Genomic DNA, 15,347 nt, shown 5'->3' on the forward strand with positions numbered 1-15,347 from the left:
AGAATGTTGCAAAGTGATGCCTAATTATTGGTGTGAAATTGAAAACTTCACAAGGGAGAATATTGGAAAGGTGATGACGGAAGCAGTGGAGCTTTGAAATCTCTCTGAGCCCTGACAACCCCCCCCCCAAACACACACACACACACACACACACACACACACACACACACACACACAGTACTTGGGTAGCAGTTAACACAGAAAACAGTTAAAACAAAATTAGGAACCCCCATGAACATAACATAGTGTTATGTAAAGATGACCTCTCTGAATATGCTCCCAAGGAGAGACCAGAAGTGCTAGGTGCTGAGTAATCCAACCAGAAGATGGCATCTGAGCTCAGAAGGAATTTAGCCACAGTGCTTAAGGTCAGGATTAGGGACTTAGAGTAATGTGATACTCATAAGCACTTTGAACTGGACTCCCAGATCCCTTGTGAGCAGGGCCCACAATCAGTGGAAACTGCTGAGCAGCTTAAAAATAGTGTTGAAGGATGCTCCTGGTGGAAGTGGCCAAGGGAAAGATGCAGAGTTCTGAGCAAGAAGCAACAGAGATGGCGCTCTGAGCATTCAGAAACGCCATTCTGCCTCTTTCTAAGAGCTTTTGAAGACTGATTTCACAAAATTAAGCAACAGAAATGTATCTAGGTCAACTCCCATACAAAGCTATTATAAGAAAAAAAGAATAACATTCCTACAGATAGTAAAGGCATGCCAGAAATCTTGCCAAAGAAGAGATTAAAACAGTTCAAAATGAGAGAAGTCATTAATAAAATGATATAAGACACGAAAGAAGGGAAGAAATCCAAGTCTCCAATAAGGGATAAAAGAAACCAGGGAGGAATAAAAATTATAAAAGAAATTAAATTTAAACTATAATGAACACAGAACAAATAAAATTAACATGTGTGGGGCATTGGGCTATACACAAACAGTCTGGTCTCCAGTCAAGCTGAGGTCTGAACCCTGGAGTGGTGATAATTCACCTACATGACATGGTAGGCATTCCCTCTTGTCTCCTGGACTCAAGGCTCCTGTTGAAGTTACTGCCCCCACAGCCCCCACAGGAGAAGCGTAGTTAGTAGTCACATACACAATGCCCCGAGCTTCTGACCTTCAGGCTAGACTTCTCCTAGTTACCTAGCAACAGTAAAGAAAACAGCCCATCATAAGAGGGGCTACTTGGCCCCACCTCACTCTCCTCTCCTCTCTCCTCTCACTCAGTTTCCTCGTTCTCTCTCTCTAACCTCTTACTCTAGCCTTTCTTCTCTCTCTCTCCTTTCCCCCTTTCTCTCCTCTTGGCCATGGCCGCTCTCTCTCTCTCTCTCTTACATTCTCTCTTTCCCCCTGCCTTTCTACACTAAAGCTCTAAAACCATAGACTGTCTCTGTTCATCAAGGCCTGCTGCACTTGGATGATGGGATAGGCTTTCTCATAACAAGCCGTTTCTAATCTCCTGATGGAAGGGCTCCCTGTGCTCCAGTCAAGGTCCAGACTAAGGACTCTCTCCTGTGTGGGAACCTCTCTCCCTCTGCCCTCTCTCCCATAACCCCAGGGCAGAGGGTGTCACCCCAGGGATCCTGGCATCAGGGGCTGCCCCTTGTCCACTCCCACTCCCCGTCGAGTGGAGTCAGTGGCTTAGTTGTCCACCCAGGGCTGAGTGGAAGCAACTGGCAGCCCTCCCATGTCCACCAGCCCAGGGCATAGGAGGAACTCTGGCCGGACACGGGCTCCTTCCTTCCCCCTTCTTCCCCTATGCCCCCCTTATTAGTTTCCTCAGCCATGGTCTTCAGAGAAATAAGGATGAAGAAGGAAGAGATTTAATGTTATGACATCAAGGCAGGTGTTACAGTTCAGTGAGAATACTTGGCTAGTGTGCATGGCTTCCTGGGACTCATGCACACTAGCACTCAACACACACCCATACACAGAGATGGCAAGGGATTCAAGTGCGAGGTAAAGTATCAGACAGGCAATGGAAGAATCAATACACAGATAAAAGGAAATCCCTGAAGAAACCCAAACCAAGGAAAATGTGATGGTTTGTATATCCTTGGACCAGGGAGTGGCACCATCTGAAGGTGTGGCCTTGTTGGAATAGGTGTGACCTGGTTGGAATGGGTGTGTCACTGTGGGTGTGGGTATAAGATCCTCACCCTAGTTGCCTGGAAGTCAGTCTTCCACTAGCAGCCTTTGGATGAAGACATAGAACTCTCAGCTCCTCCTGCGCCATGCCTGCCTGGATACTGCCATTCTCCCACCTTGAAGATAATGGACTGAACCTCTGAACCTGTAAGCCAGCCCCAATTAAATGTTGTTTTTTATAAGACTTGCCTTGGTCATGGTGTCTGTTCACAGCAGTAAAACCCTAACTAATACAGAAGTTGGTACTGGGAGTGGGGTATTGCTGTGATAGGCCTGACCATGCTTTTATTTGAAAGAATGTGGATTTTGGGACTTTGGATTTGGAAAGCAGTGGAATGCTTTAAATGGGGCTTAATGGGTCATCCTAGTAGGAATATGGAAGATTTTGTTGCTGGGAGTGATTTGAACTGTGTTGACCTGGCCCAAGAGATTTCAAAGGAGAAGAATTTCAGAATGTGGCATAAGGACTGGTTTTGTGGTATTTTGGTGAAGAATGTGGCTACTTTTTGCCCTTGTCTGAAAAGTTTGCTTGAGGCTAAGGTGAAGAGACTTGGATTAATTGCATTGACAAAAGAAGTTTCAAAAAAGCCAAGCAGAGACTTTGTTCTCTGGTTAAGTCTTATGAAGAAAAGTTTGAACAAGCATAGCAAGCTTAGAAAGGAAAAATATAAAATATATGGTTTGAGTATTAAAGGAGTACCAGGAAGTGAAATGGAGCAAAATCTTGTGTTCTAGGAGATAAAGATTAAGGGAGTGGGACCTTGGGGCAAGATCCTACCCAGCTAAATTAGATCCAGGCATGGTGGTACACACCTTTAATCCCATGAGACAAGCATGCTGATCTCTACATTCAAGCTCAATCTACAGAGCAAGAACCAGGATAGCCAAGCTTAGGCAGTGAAGGATTTAGAAAACATAAAGCTAGTGATAATGTAATAATACAAGGGAATCATGTTCTAGTTACTGTAAGCAGCAGAACTTGGCAGCTTCAGCCATGTGCCTCTGGCTCTAGAGTTAAGAATGGAAGGAACTACTGGGAAAATTGATGCTGGTTAGCTGGAGCTAAGGAATTAGCGGTGATTAAGAAGAGACCAGTGTCTTCCGGTCAGAAAAGCACCGGGGCAGCTGGGGCGCAGGGTCGGCTGACACTCGCCAGCTACCCATAACACCCGCCACAGGATCTTAAGATTTCTGGTGAGTGGAGCACAGCTTCTGCTCCAATCCAATTGCGCGGGACCTGAGACTGCATTAGTTAGGGAAGCAGAAACCAGCCTGAGTAGGGCCACAGGCCTCATCCGGCCGGATCAGCGCCGGGGTAGCGGGAGCGCAGGGTTGCCTGACACCCGCCAGCTACCCACGACCCCCGCCACAGGATTTTGAGACTGCTGGTGAGTGGAACACAGCTTCTGCTCCAGTCCAATCACGCGGGACCTGAGACTGCTCTGGTTGGGGAGAGAGAAATCTGGCCTACATAGGGCCACAACCCTCTTCCGGTCAGAAAAGCACCGGGGCAGCTGGGGCGCAGGGTCGGCTGACACTCACCAGCTACCCACAACACCCGCCACAGGATCTTAAGACTTCTGGAGAGTGGAACACAGCTTCTGCTCCAATCCAATTGCACGCGGGACCAGAGACTGCATTAGTTAGGGAAGCAGAAAACCGGCCTGAGTAGGACCACAGGCCTCTTCCGGCTGGACCAGCACCGGAGTACCGTCAGCTACCCACGACCCCCGCCGCAGGATTTAGAGACTGCTGGTGAGTGGAACACAGCTTCTGCTCCAATCTTTAAACAGTGACAACGATAACAACTAACCCCAGAGATTACCAGATGGCGAAAGGTAAACGTAATAATCTTACTAACAGAAACCAAGACCACTCACCATCATCAGAACCCAGCACCCCCACTTCGCCCAGTCCAGGGCACCCCAACACACCGGAAAAGCTAGACACGGATTTAAAAGCATATCTCCTGATGATGATAGAGGACTTCAAGAAGGACTTTAATAACACACTTAAAGAAATACAGGAGAACACTGCTAAACAGGCAGAAGACAATAAAGAGGAAGCACAAAAATCCCTTAAAGAATTGCAGGAGAACAATGCTAAAGAGTTACAAATCCTTAAAGAAAAACAGGATAACATAATCAAACAGGTAGAAGTCCTTACAGAAAAACAGGAAAACACATCCAAACAGATGATGGAAATGAACAAAACCATACTAGACCTAAAAAGGGAAGTAGACACAATAAAGAAAACCCAAAATGAGGCAACACTGGAGATAGAAACCCTAGGAAAGAAATCTGGAACCATAGATGCAAGCATCAGCAACAGAATACAAGAGATGGAAGAGAGAATCTCAGGTGCAGAAGATTCCATAGAGAACATGGGCACAACAATCAAGGAAAATGGAAAATGCAAAAAGATCCTAACTCAAAACATCCAGGAAATACAGGACACAATGAGAAGACCAAACCTACGGATAATAGGAGTGGATGAGAATGAAGATTTTCAACTCAAAGGACCAGCAAACATCTTCAACAAAATTATAGAAGAAAACTTCCCAAATCTAAAGAAAGAGATGCCCATGAACATACAAGAAGCCTACAGAACTCCAAATAGGCTGGACCAGAAAAGAAATACCTCCTGACACATAATAATCAGAACAACAAATGCACTAAATAAAGATAGAATACTAAAAGCAGTAAGAGAAAAAGGCCAAGTAACATATAAAGGCAAGCCTATCAGAATTACACCAGATTTTTCACCAGAGACTATGAAAGCTAGAAGATCCTGGACAGATGTTATATAGACACTAAAAGAACACAAATTCCAGCCCAAGCTACTATACCCAGCCAAACTCTCAATTAACATAGATGGAGAAACCAAAGTATTCCACGACAAAGCCAAATTCACACATTATCTCTCCACGAATCCAGCCCTTCAAAGGATAATAACAGAAAAAAACCAATACAAGGACAGGAACCACGCCCTAGAAACAACAAGAAGGTAATCCCTCAACAAACCTAAAAGAAGACAGCCACAAGAACAGAATGCCAACTTTAACAACAAAAATAACAGGAAACAACAATTACTTTTCCTTAATATCTCTTAATATCAATGGACTCAACTCCCCGATAAAAAGACATAGACTAACAAACTGGCTACACAAACAAGATCCAACATTTTGCTGCTTACAGGAAACTCATCTCAGAGAAAAGGATAGACACTACCTCAGAATGAAAGGCTGGAAAACAATTTTCCAAGCAAATGGCATGAAGAAACAAGCTGGAGTAGCCATTCTAATATCTGATAAGATTGACTTCCAACCCAAAGTCATTAAAAAAGACAGGGAGGGACACTTCATACTCATCAAAGGTAAAATCCTCCAAGAGGAACTATCAATCCTGAATATCTATGCTCCAAATACAAAGGCAGCCACATTCATTAAAGAAACTTTAGTAAATCTCAAAGCACACATTGCACCTCATACAATAATAGTGGGAGACTTCAACACACCACTTTCACCAATGGACAGATCATGGAAACAGAAACTAAACAGGGACACAGTGAAACTAAGAGAAATTATGAATCAAATGGATCTGGCAGATATCTACAGAACATTCTATCCTAAAACAAAAGGATATACCTTCTTCTCAGCACCTCATGGTACCTTCTCCAAAATTGACCACATAATTGGTCACAAAGCAGGCCTCAACAGATATAAAAATATTGAAATTGTCCCATGCATCCTATCAGATCACCATGGACTAAGGCTGATCTTCAATAACAAAATAAATAATAGAAAGCCAACCTTCACGTGGAAACTGAACAACACTCTTCTCAATGATACCTTGGTCAAGGAAGGAATAAAGAAAGAAATTAAGGACTTTTTAGAGTTCAATGAAAATGAAGCCACAACATACCCAAACTTATGGGACGCAATGAAAGCATTTCTAAGAGGAAAACTCATAGCTCTGAGTGCCTCCAAAAGGAAACTAGAGAGAGCACACATTAGCAGCTTGACAACACACCTAAAAGCACTAGAACAAAAGGAAGCAAATTCACCCAAGAGGAGTAGACGGCAGGAAATAATCAAACTCAGGGGTGAAATCAACCAAGTGGAAACAAGAAAAACTATTCAAAGAATCAACCAATCAAGGAGCTGGTTCTTTGAGAAAATCAACAAGATAGATAAACCCTTAGCCAGACTCACTAGAGGGCACAGGGAAAGCATCCTAATTAACAAAATCAGAAATGAAAAAGGAGACATAACAACAGATCCTGAAGACATCCAAAACACCATCAGATCCTTCTACCAAAGGCTATACTCAACAAAACTGGAGAACCTGGATGAAATGGAGAAGTTCCTAGACAGATACCAGGTACCAAAGTTGAATCAAGATCAGGTTAATGATCTAAACAGCCCTATATCCCCCAAAGAAATAGAAGCAGTCATTAATAGTCTCCCAACTAAAAAAAGCCCAGGACCAGATGGGTTTAGTGCAGAGTTCTATCAGACCTTCAAAGAAGATCTAATCCCAGTTCTTCACAAACTATTCCACAAAATAGAAACAGAAGGTACTCTACCCAACTCATTCTATGAAGCCACAATTACTCTGATACCTAAACCACAAAAAGACCCAACAAAGATAGAAAACTTCAGACCAATATCCCTTATGAATATTGATGCAAAAATCCTCAATAAAGTTCTTGCTAACCGAATCCAAGAACACATCAAAACAATCATCCATCCTGACCAAGTAGGTTTCATCCCAGGGATGCAGGGATGGTTCAATATACGGAAATCCATCAACGTAATCCAGTATATAAACAAACTCAAAGACAAAAACCACATGGTCATCTCGTTAGATTCGGAAAAAGCATGTGACAAGATCCAACACCCATTCATGATAAAAGTCTTGGAAAGATCAGGAATTCAAGGCCCATACCTAAACATGATAAAAGCAATCTACAGCAAACCAGTAGCCAACATCAAAGTAAATGGTCAGAAGCTTGAAGCAATCCCTCTAAAATCAGGGACTAGACAAGGCTGTCCACTTTCTCCATACCTATTCAACATTGTACTTGAAGTCCTAGCCAGAGCAATTCGACAACAAAAGGAGATCAAAGGGATACAAATTGGAAAAGATGAAGTCAAAATATCACTTTTTGCAGATGATATGATAGTATATATAAGTGACCCTAAAAATTCCACCAGAGAACTCCTAAGCCTGATAAACAGCTTCGGTGAAGTAGCTGGATATAAAATTAACTCAAACAAATCAATGGCCTTTCTCTACACAAAGAATAAACAGGCTGAGAAAGAAATTAGGGAAACAACACCCTTCTCAATAGTCACAAATAATATAAAATATCTTGGCGTGACTCTAACTAAGGAAGTGAAAGATCTGTATAATAAAAACTTCAAGTCTCTGAAGAAAGAAATTATAGAAGATCTCAGAAGATGGAAAGATCTCCCATGCTCATGGATTGGCAGGATCAACATTGTAAAAATGGCTATCTTGCCAAAAGCAATCTACAGATTCAATGCAATCCCCATCAAAATTCCAAATCAATTCTTCAACGAATTAGAAAGTGCAATCTACAAATTCATCTGGAATAACAAAAAACCTAGGATAGCAAAAACTCTTCTCAAGGATAAAAGAACCTCTGGTGGAATCACCATGCCGGACCTAAAGCTCTACTACAGAGCAATTGTGATAAAAACTGCATGGTACTGGTATAGTGACAGACAAATAGACCAATGGAATAGAATTGAAGACCCAGAAATGAACCCACACACCTATGGTCACTTGATCTTCGACAAGGGAGCTAAAAACATCCAGTGGAAGAAAGACAGCATTTTCAACAAATGGTGCTGGCACAACTGGTTGTTAACATGTAGAAGAATGCGAATTGATCCATTCCTATCTCCTTGTACTAAGGTCAAGTCTAAGTGGATCAAGGAACTTCACATAAAACCAGAGACACTGAAACTTATAGAGGAGAAAGTGGGGAAAAGCCTTGAAGATATGGGCACAGGGGAAAATTCCTGAATAGAACAGTAATGGCTTGTGCTGTAAGATCGAGAATTGACAAGTGGGACCTCATGAAACTACAAAGCTTCTGCAAGGCTAAAGACACCATCAATAAGACAAAAAAACCACCAACAGATTGGGAAAGGATCTTCACCTATCCTAAATCAGATAAGGGACTAATATCCAATATATATAAAGAACTCAAGAAGGTGGACTCCAGAAAGTCAAATAACCCCATTAAAAAATGGGGCTCAGAACTGAACAAAGAATTCTCACCTGAAGAATACCGAATGGCAGAGAAACACCTGAAAAAATGTTCAACATCCTTAATCATCAGGGAAATGCAAATCAAAACAACCCTGAGATTCCACCTCACACCAGTCAGAATGGCTAAGATCAAAAATTCAGGTGACAGCAGATGCTGGCGAGGATGTGGAGAAAGAGGAACACTCCTCCATTGTTGGTGGGATTGCAAGCTTGTACAACCACTCTGGAAATCAGTCTGGCGGTTCCTCAGAAAATTGGACATAGTACTACCGGAGGATCCAGCAATACCTCTCCTGGGCATATATCCAGAAGATGTCCCAACCGGTAAAAAGGACACATGCTCCACTATGTTCATAGCAGCCCTATTTATAATAGCCAGAAGCTGGAAAGAACCCAGATGTCCCTCAACAGAGGAATGGATACAGAAATTATGGTACATTTACACAATGGAGTACTACTCAGCTATTAAAAAGAATGAATTTATGAAATTCCTAGCCAAATGGATGGACCTGGAGGGCATCATCTTGAGTGAAGTAACACAATCACAAAAGAACTCACACAATATGTATTCATTGATAAGTGGATATTAGCCCAAAACTTAGGATACCCAAGATATAAGATACAATTTGATAAACGCATGAAACTCAAGAAGAATGAAGACCAAAGTGTGGACACTGTGCACCTTCTTAGAATTGGGAACAAAACACCCAGGGAAGGAGTTACAGAGACAAAGTTCGTAGCTGTGATGAAAGGATGGACCATTTAGAGACTGCTGTATCCAGGGATCCGTCCCATAATCAGCTTCTAAACGCTGACACCATTGCATACACTAGCAAGATTTTGCTGAAAGGACCCAAATATAGCTGTCTCTTGTGAGACGATGCCGGGGCCTAGCAAACACAGGAGTGGATGTTCACAGTCAGCTATTGGATGTATCACAGGGCTCCCAATGGAGAAGCTAGAGAAAGTACCCAAGGAGCTAAAGGGATCTGCAACCCTATTGTTGGAACAACATGATGTACTAACCAGAACCCCGGAGCTCTTGTCTCTAGCTGCATATGTATGGAAAGATGGCCTAGTTGGCCATCATTGGAAAGAGAGGCCCATTGGACTTGCAAACTTTATATGCCCCAATATAGGGGAATGCCAGGGCCAAAAGAATGGGAATGGGTGGGTAGGGAAGTGGGGGGCACTATGGGGGACTTTTGGGATAGCATTGGAAATGTAATTGAGGAAAATATGTAATAAAAATATTAAAAATCAAAAAAAAAAAAAAAGAATTGACCAGCATCGTTGAGGTGAAATCTTCTGGAAGTTGTTTTCTGGGAGCACAAAAAGCTGTGTTCCAGAGATAACCAAGGTTGTGCCTCATGCTGCGGCTGGACTTGGTAATGTGTAAGAGTCACTCAGGTGGTACTGCTTGTGAAGGAATGAAGGGATCATGGAGAGAAGCTGAGGCTTAGCACTGTGAGAGGCCAGGGAAGCCCATTGGAGAAGGTGAAGCCTCAGCTGTAGTTGATGGCCCAGGATTGAAGGGGTCATGCAAAGGATTTGAGGCTTGGCACCTTGAAGAGAGCCTATGAGAGGCTATTGGTGAAGCCTAGTTGGAGTGGAACACCCCGGTGTATTGGAGATGTCAGTACCATGGGATGATCACCAAGAACAGCAGCCGTAATGGAGTGGATCAACCTGAGCATAGAGTGCTACAGAGGACAGAGATGGAGAAGTGATGCCAGACCTTAGGAGGAGTCCAAAAGATCAAGTGGAATCCCAGACATTGAAAGAAGAAGCTGTAACATTGAAATTGCCTTGGAGACTCAAAGATGTTAAAGATGCCAGAGCCATGGGACACATGCTGAGGAAAGCTGCTAACAGGGAGTGGAACCAGCCCAGGAGAAAGCAGTTTGTTGCAGTCAACAAAGATGAAAAAGGAGTGGAGATCTGAAGACTGCTTTGACATCAGCCATGGAGATGCAGAGTTTGGAGTTTGCCCAGCTGGTTTCCTGCCTTGCTTTGGAGATTACAGTTAATTAAGTTGGATGAATCTCAGAAGAGACCTTGAACTTTGTACTTTTAACATTGTTGTGACTGCTATAGACTATGAGGACTTTGAAAGTTGGACTAAATGCATTTTGCATTATGCTATGTTTAAGTATGGCCCCCATAGACTCATGTTTTTGAACAAGTCTATGGGGACCAGGGAGTGGAATGTGATGGTTTGTATATCCTTGGACCAGGGAGTGGCACCATCTGAATGTGTGGCCTTGTTGGAATAGGTGTGACCTGGTTGGAATGGGTGTGTCACTGTGGGTGTGGGTATAAGATCCTCACCCTAGTTGCCTGGAAGTCAGTCTTCCACTAGCAGCCTTTGGATGAAGACATAGAACTCTCAGCTCCTCCTGCGCCATGCCTGCCTGGATACTGCCATTCTCCCACCTTGAAGATAATGGACTGAACCTCTGAACCTGTAAGCCAGCCCCAATTAAATGTTGTTTTTTATAAGACTTGCCTTGGTCATGGTGTCTGTTCACAGCAGTAAAACCCTAACTAATACAGAAACTGAAAATATAAAAAGCCTTTCCTTCAATTAGAAAATACATATAGTTGAAACCACTACATGCCCAAGAATTTGAACATTCAATAATGAACCCTGAAGCACTTCTTTGCCTACATCACTAACTTCACAGAAAACAAACTGAAAAGCATCATTTGAAACACTTGGCAAGCATAGCCATTGACCTGAAAGAAAAAGACTTGACTGACACTAAACCTTTTATTTATTTTTATTTTAAAAGTACTTACTTATTTTTATTTTATATGTATGAGTGTTTTGCCTTAATGTATGTATGTGCACCATGTGTGTGCCTGGTGCTCAGGGAAGCCAGAAGAGGGTCTTGGGGTCCCTGAAACTTGAGTTACAGACGGTTGTGAGCTGCCTGATATGGGTTCTGAGATCCCAGTCTGGGTCCACTGTAAGAGCAGCATGTGTTTTTAACTGCGGAGCCATCTCTCCAGCCTCACACTAGGCTTTTTGGTAATTAAGAGTTTCTTGGAAAGAACTCATATACCAAGGAGTTTTTGGTGTGTATGTGTGTGTGTTTGTTGTATGTACATGTGTGTATATGTGTGTTTTCTAGCTCTGTCTATAGAATAGGCCTACAAAAATTGAATATCCAGTATATTAAGATCCCCAAATACCCAGCTTTAGTTATAATGTAGGACTTGCCACAGACAAACAAAACACCACCACCTTCACAACAATAAAAACCCAGATTCCTAAGAAAAACAATTCATTTCAAGCTTTAGGAATGTTTCAGACAAGGCTCGAATACCTGACTATTCCAGTTACTGAAGAAGCTGTTCAAGGTTATTTGAGCTCATGGTCAAATTGAAGAGGAGATTCTGACATTCTGTTCAAAGAAGGGGTTATTTGTGCTTCAATAGGATAATGGTTGCAATTGACTGAAATCTTCAAGGCATGTTTAAATTATGACTCCATATAGCATTTTAAAGAAAATGATTACTTTGGGATGATAATAAAAAACTAATGTACTCTCTTGAAAATTATTAAGTAAAGAAAAAGAATAATTTACCCCGATTTTTAAAATTGAACTAGGTACTATAGGAAAATATTCAAATAAGGTGATAAGGTCAAAGGTAGTTCAATTATATGATCAGTTGAAATATCCAAAGGTTGGGGCTGGAGAAATGGCTCAGCAGTTAAGAGCACTGACTGCTCTTCCGAAGGTCTTGAGTTCAATTCCCAGCAACCACATGGTGGCTCACAACCATCTGTAATGGGATCTGATGCGTTCTTCTGGTGTGTCTGTACTCACATACATAATATAAATAAATCTTAAAAAAATAAAGAAATATCCAATGATATACCATTTAATAAGTTGATACATTTTACCACGAAGCATCAATAGCTACTAGAATTGCAGAGAGGAGGGAAGGAGGGAGGTGACAGAGGGAGAGGGAGAGAGAGGGGGGAGGGACATGGAGAGAGAGGAGAGAGAGAGAGAGAGAGAGAGAGAGAGAGAGAGAGAGAGAGAGAGAGAGAGAGAGAGAGAGAGAGAATATCAGATATTTTCCAAAGGAATCAAATTGGAGTTCCAGGTTCCAAGCCTGAGAAACTGCAGAATTGAGAACAAGCGTGTTCTGTTACACTGCAGGCATACATGAAGTCAGTAAATCCCAGGCTGTAGACAAATTTCACAGCTAAATTTTATGAGAAAGGAAAAGATGAAAAGCTTGGCTGTAGATTGTAATAGACCTCGGAAATGTAAAAGGAGGGCAAACATGAAAAAAACCAATTATTACAAAGTTCAGATATTTTCTTTTGCAGGTCAGTAAAAGAGCCACGACTATCTGGAGCACGTGGATGGGACTTCTGACTGCTATAATTCTCTCTTCTTTTTGACCTGGGTGATTTATACAGGAGCTTATCTTTCAAAAATGAAACACTAGGCATGCACTTCATGTGGATTCTACATCTGCTTTCTTTTATGCAGAAAGGGTTTTAAAAGTTGTTAACAAAATAACTACAACTTACTGTTAGATTCATATGAGTGAATATGAAAATATTAAGTCCTGAAAAAACAATACTCATTAAGTTCATTCCTCCTCCTAGGAGCTGGTAGACATTAGTACTGGGACAGACAGTGGTCCATCCGGGACATGGTAAGCAGGCGTTGTATATGCTATTCTCGCTAAGCCTTTCCTTTTGAGTTCTAAATATGCTAGCCTGTAAGTGCACATTATGAACAATACTATTCTCAGAAAATGATACTTTGCTAATGATATGGGGTACTAAATAAATCAAAGATACAATCACCATTAGGCTCAATACCATATTTAAGAGAGAAAAAAAATAGTGTCAGCCTTCTTGATGAATTAGTTTCTGCTAAGAGAAAGAAAATTTGGCTCTCAAATACATAAGTATTACATATACAGAAAATAGAGTAAATGCTTTCTTTCTACTCAGTCCGAAACACAAACGTATAGCTTTCTAAAAGCATTTGTCAGTGTCTTGGTTTTTGTAGGATGAATGAGATGGCTGACTCAGATCCAGGTGAGATGAAATGGGTGTCTCTGTTAACTTCCCATTTGGGGTTTTGAGATCAGAAATCCTTTCAGCCTAGTGTCTGTATTAGTAGAACTGTGTGAGTCTGTGAATGTGAGTATAAGCAAACATAGAACTGTTTATTATTTTGACTTCTTAATATTTAAGATAATTATCATCAGGTGGGAAAATCATTATTATTGTGATACATTAATGATAATTGGCCGTTTAACATTTTCTCCCTAAATAGCCACCATGATGTCTGCCATGATAGAGAATGTCAGAGAGAAACTACCTAGAGTGGACATTTTATTTCAGTCTTTATAAGTGCCACAAAAATAGCAATCTAAGGAAAGCACAATCCAGTTCTTCTCCAGAAGTCTCCCTCTTGGTGATTCACAGAGGAGGAGACAAGCAGACCCAGCACCAGGGCTCTTGCAAACTTACCAGGCAGGTAGCTGCAGAGTCTCTCCATCGCCACCTGGACTGAAGAGTTGTGAACTTCAGCCAGTTGCTCAATCACAGATACCAGTACCACACACCCTGCGGGGAGCAGAAGAACAGGTCAGCATTCACCAGGAGCTGGAGGGTCTAGGGAAAGAAAGTAGGAAGACTGGATGCTTGAGGACATCAACTGAGGCTCAGAACTGCCCTTGCTTTTGCCTTTAAATGTCTATTGCATACCTAAACACACTGGGATTTACAGAGAAATGAGCAATGTAATGAGAAGACTATGCGTTGGGGTCTCAGAAAGTCAGGGGTTGTCAGAGTAGCTCGGCTACCAGTAATTTATGTGACCCAGGGGCAGTAATTAATCTGCTTATCCTCCAGAGAAATTAATATAAAACAATGTGAAAGAAGTTAAGAGAAAGAAATGTGTTTGCATGAGATAGGAGGAGGAAAGCTGTGCATACTACATAGGTTTTAACTTCTCAGATCTCTACTTGTTCCTCTGAGGTAAGTGTCTTTATTATCTTAGCCCACAAAATCCTGGCCTGTGACCTAGAGTCAGATTTTTAATTTTGGGACAGTAGTGGAAATTTTTCAGAAGACCTGGGATTGAGTCCTGAATTTATAACCTTAGACTCAATATCTTCCATTTTTAAGCCTTGGTTTCCTTATAAAGCAGGAAATAACACATTTTCTAGAGGGCAACTGTGCTGATGAATAGGAGTGATAATGCAATTGAGTGTGTCTTTGAAATATGACACCCCATGAAACACCCCAGGCCATAAAGTTAGCACTAGTAAGTATGAACCAAATATGCCGAGTGTCTAGAAGAAAACATGGGCACAGTAGGAATGTATTCTTTCTCTTACTTTAGCATAGGATAAGTATGAGTCCCCTGGGCTGCTTAGATCGCATTTCTAGAAGGTTCTATTACTTACCCCAATCTATTAAACTGATGGAGAGATTGAAGCATCCTCTTCCTTAAAAAAAGATACTCCTTCTTTGTATAAAACTATTGTTTTGGCCCAAGTTATATAAGTATATGAGAAGTTTCTAGACTTCATAAATATGAGAAAAGTGGGCACTTGTTAGCAGATTTGTAGCCCAGAAGTTCCATGTGAAGCTGACTAAAAGCGAGATCAGTGAGCAGGACCCCCAACCTACATACAAGTGTCATTAAAACTAAATTCTTACCATGGCCCCCAGAGCAGATGAGCAAGGCTCCTGAGCATTTCTAGACAGAAAGAAAGAAGGCCTTCTATAAAATGAGATGAGGAAATGAGAACTATCCACCTCTCTATAGAGACTGAAGTGCCTGATAACACTTTACTTACAATTGCTCTGTCCCCTCAGATTGGGGAGGGAGTGCCTACTAGACGTGAG

The 15,347-nt window shown here is 41.7% G+C and overlaps 1 protein-coding gene across 1 annotated transcript in view; it reads right to left on the reverse strand.

Annotated features, from left to right (window-relative positions):
• Window positions 1–15,347, reverse strand: part of Aoah (acyloxyacyl hydrolase) — a 217,269-nt gene that overhangs the window by 172,402 nt on the left and 29,520 nt on the right. The window contains exon 2 of the mRNA XM_021180609.3: window positions 13,962–14,057. Coding sequence (XP_021036268.1) covers window positions 13,962–14,057 — 96 coding nt within the window. The remainder of the gene's footprint in view (window positions 1–13,961; window positions 14,058–15,347) is intronic.

The sequence above is a fragment of the Mus caroli genome, unplaced genomic scaffold (assembly GCF_978045245.1).
Source record: "Mus caroli unplaced genomic scaffold, Mus_caroli_1 scaffold_15, whole genome shotgun sequence".
Classification (NCBI taxonomy): Eukaryota; Metazoa; Chordata; class Mammalia; order Rodentia; family Muridae; genus Mus; species Mus caroli.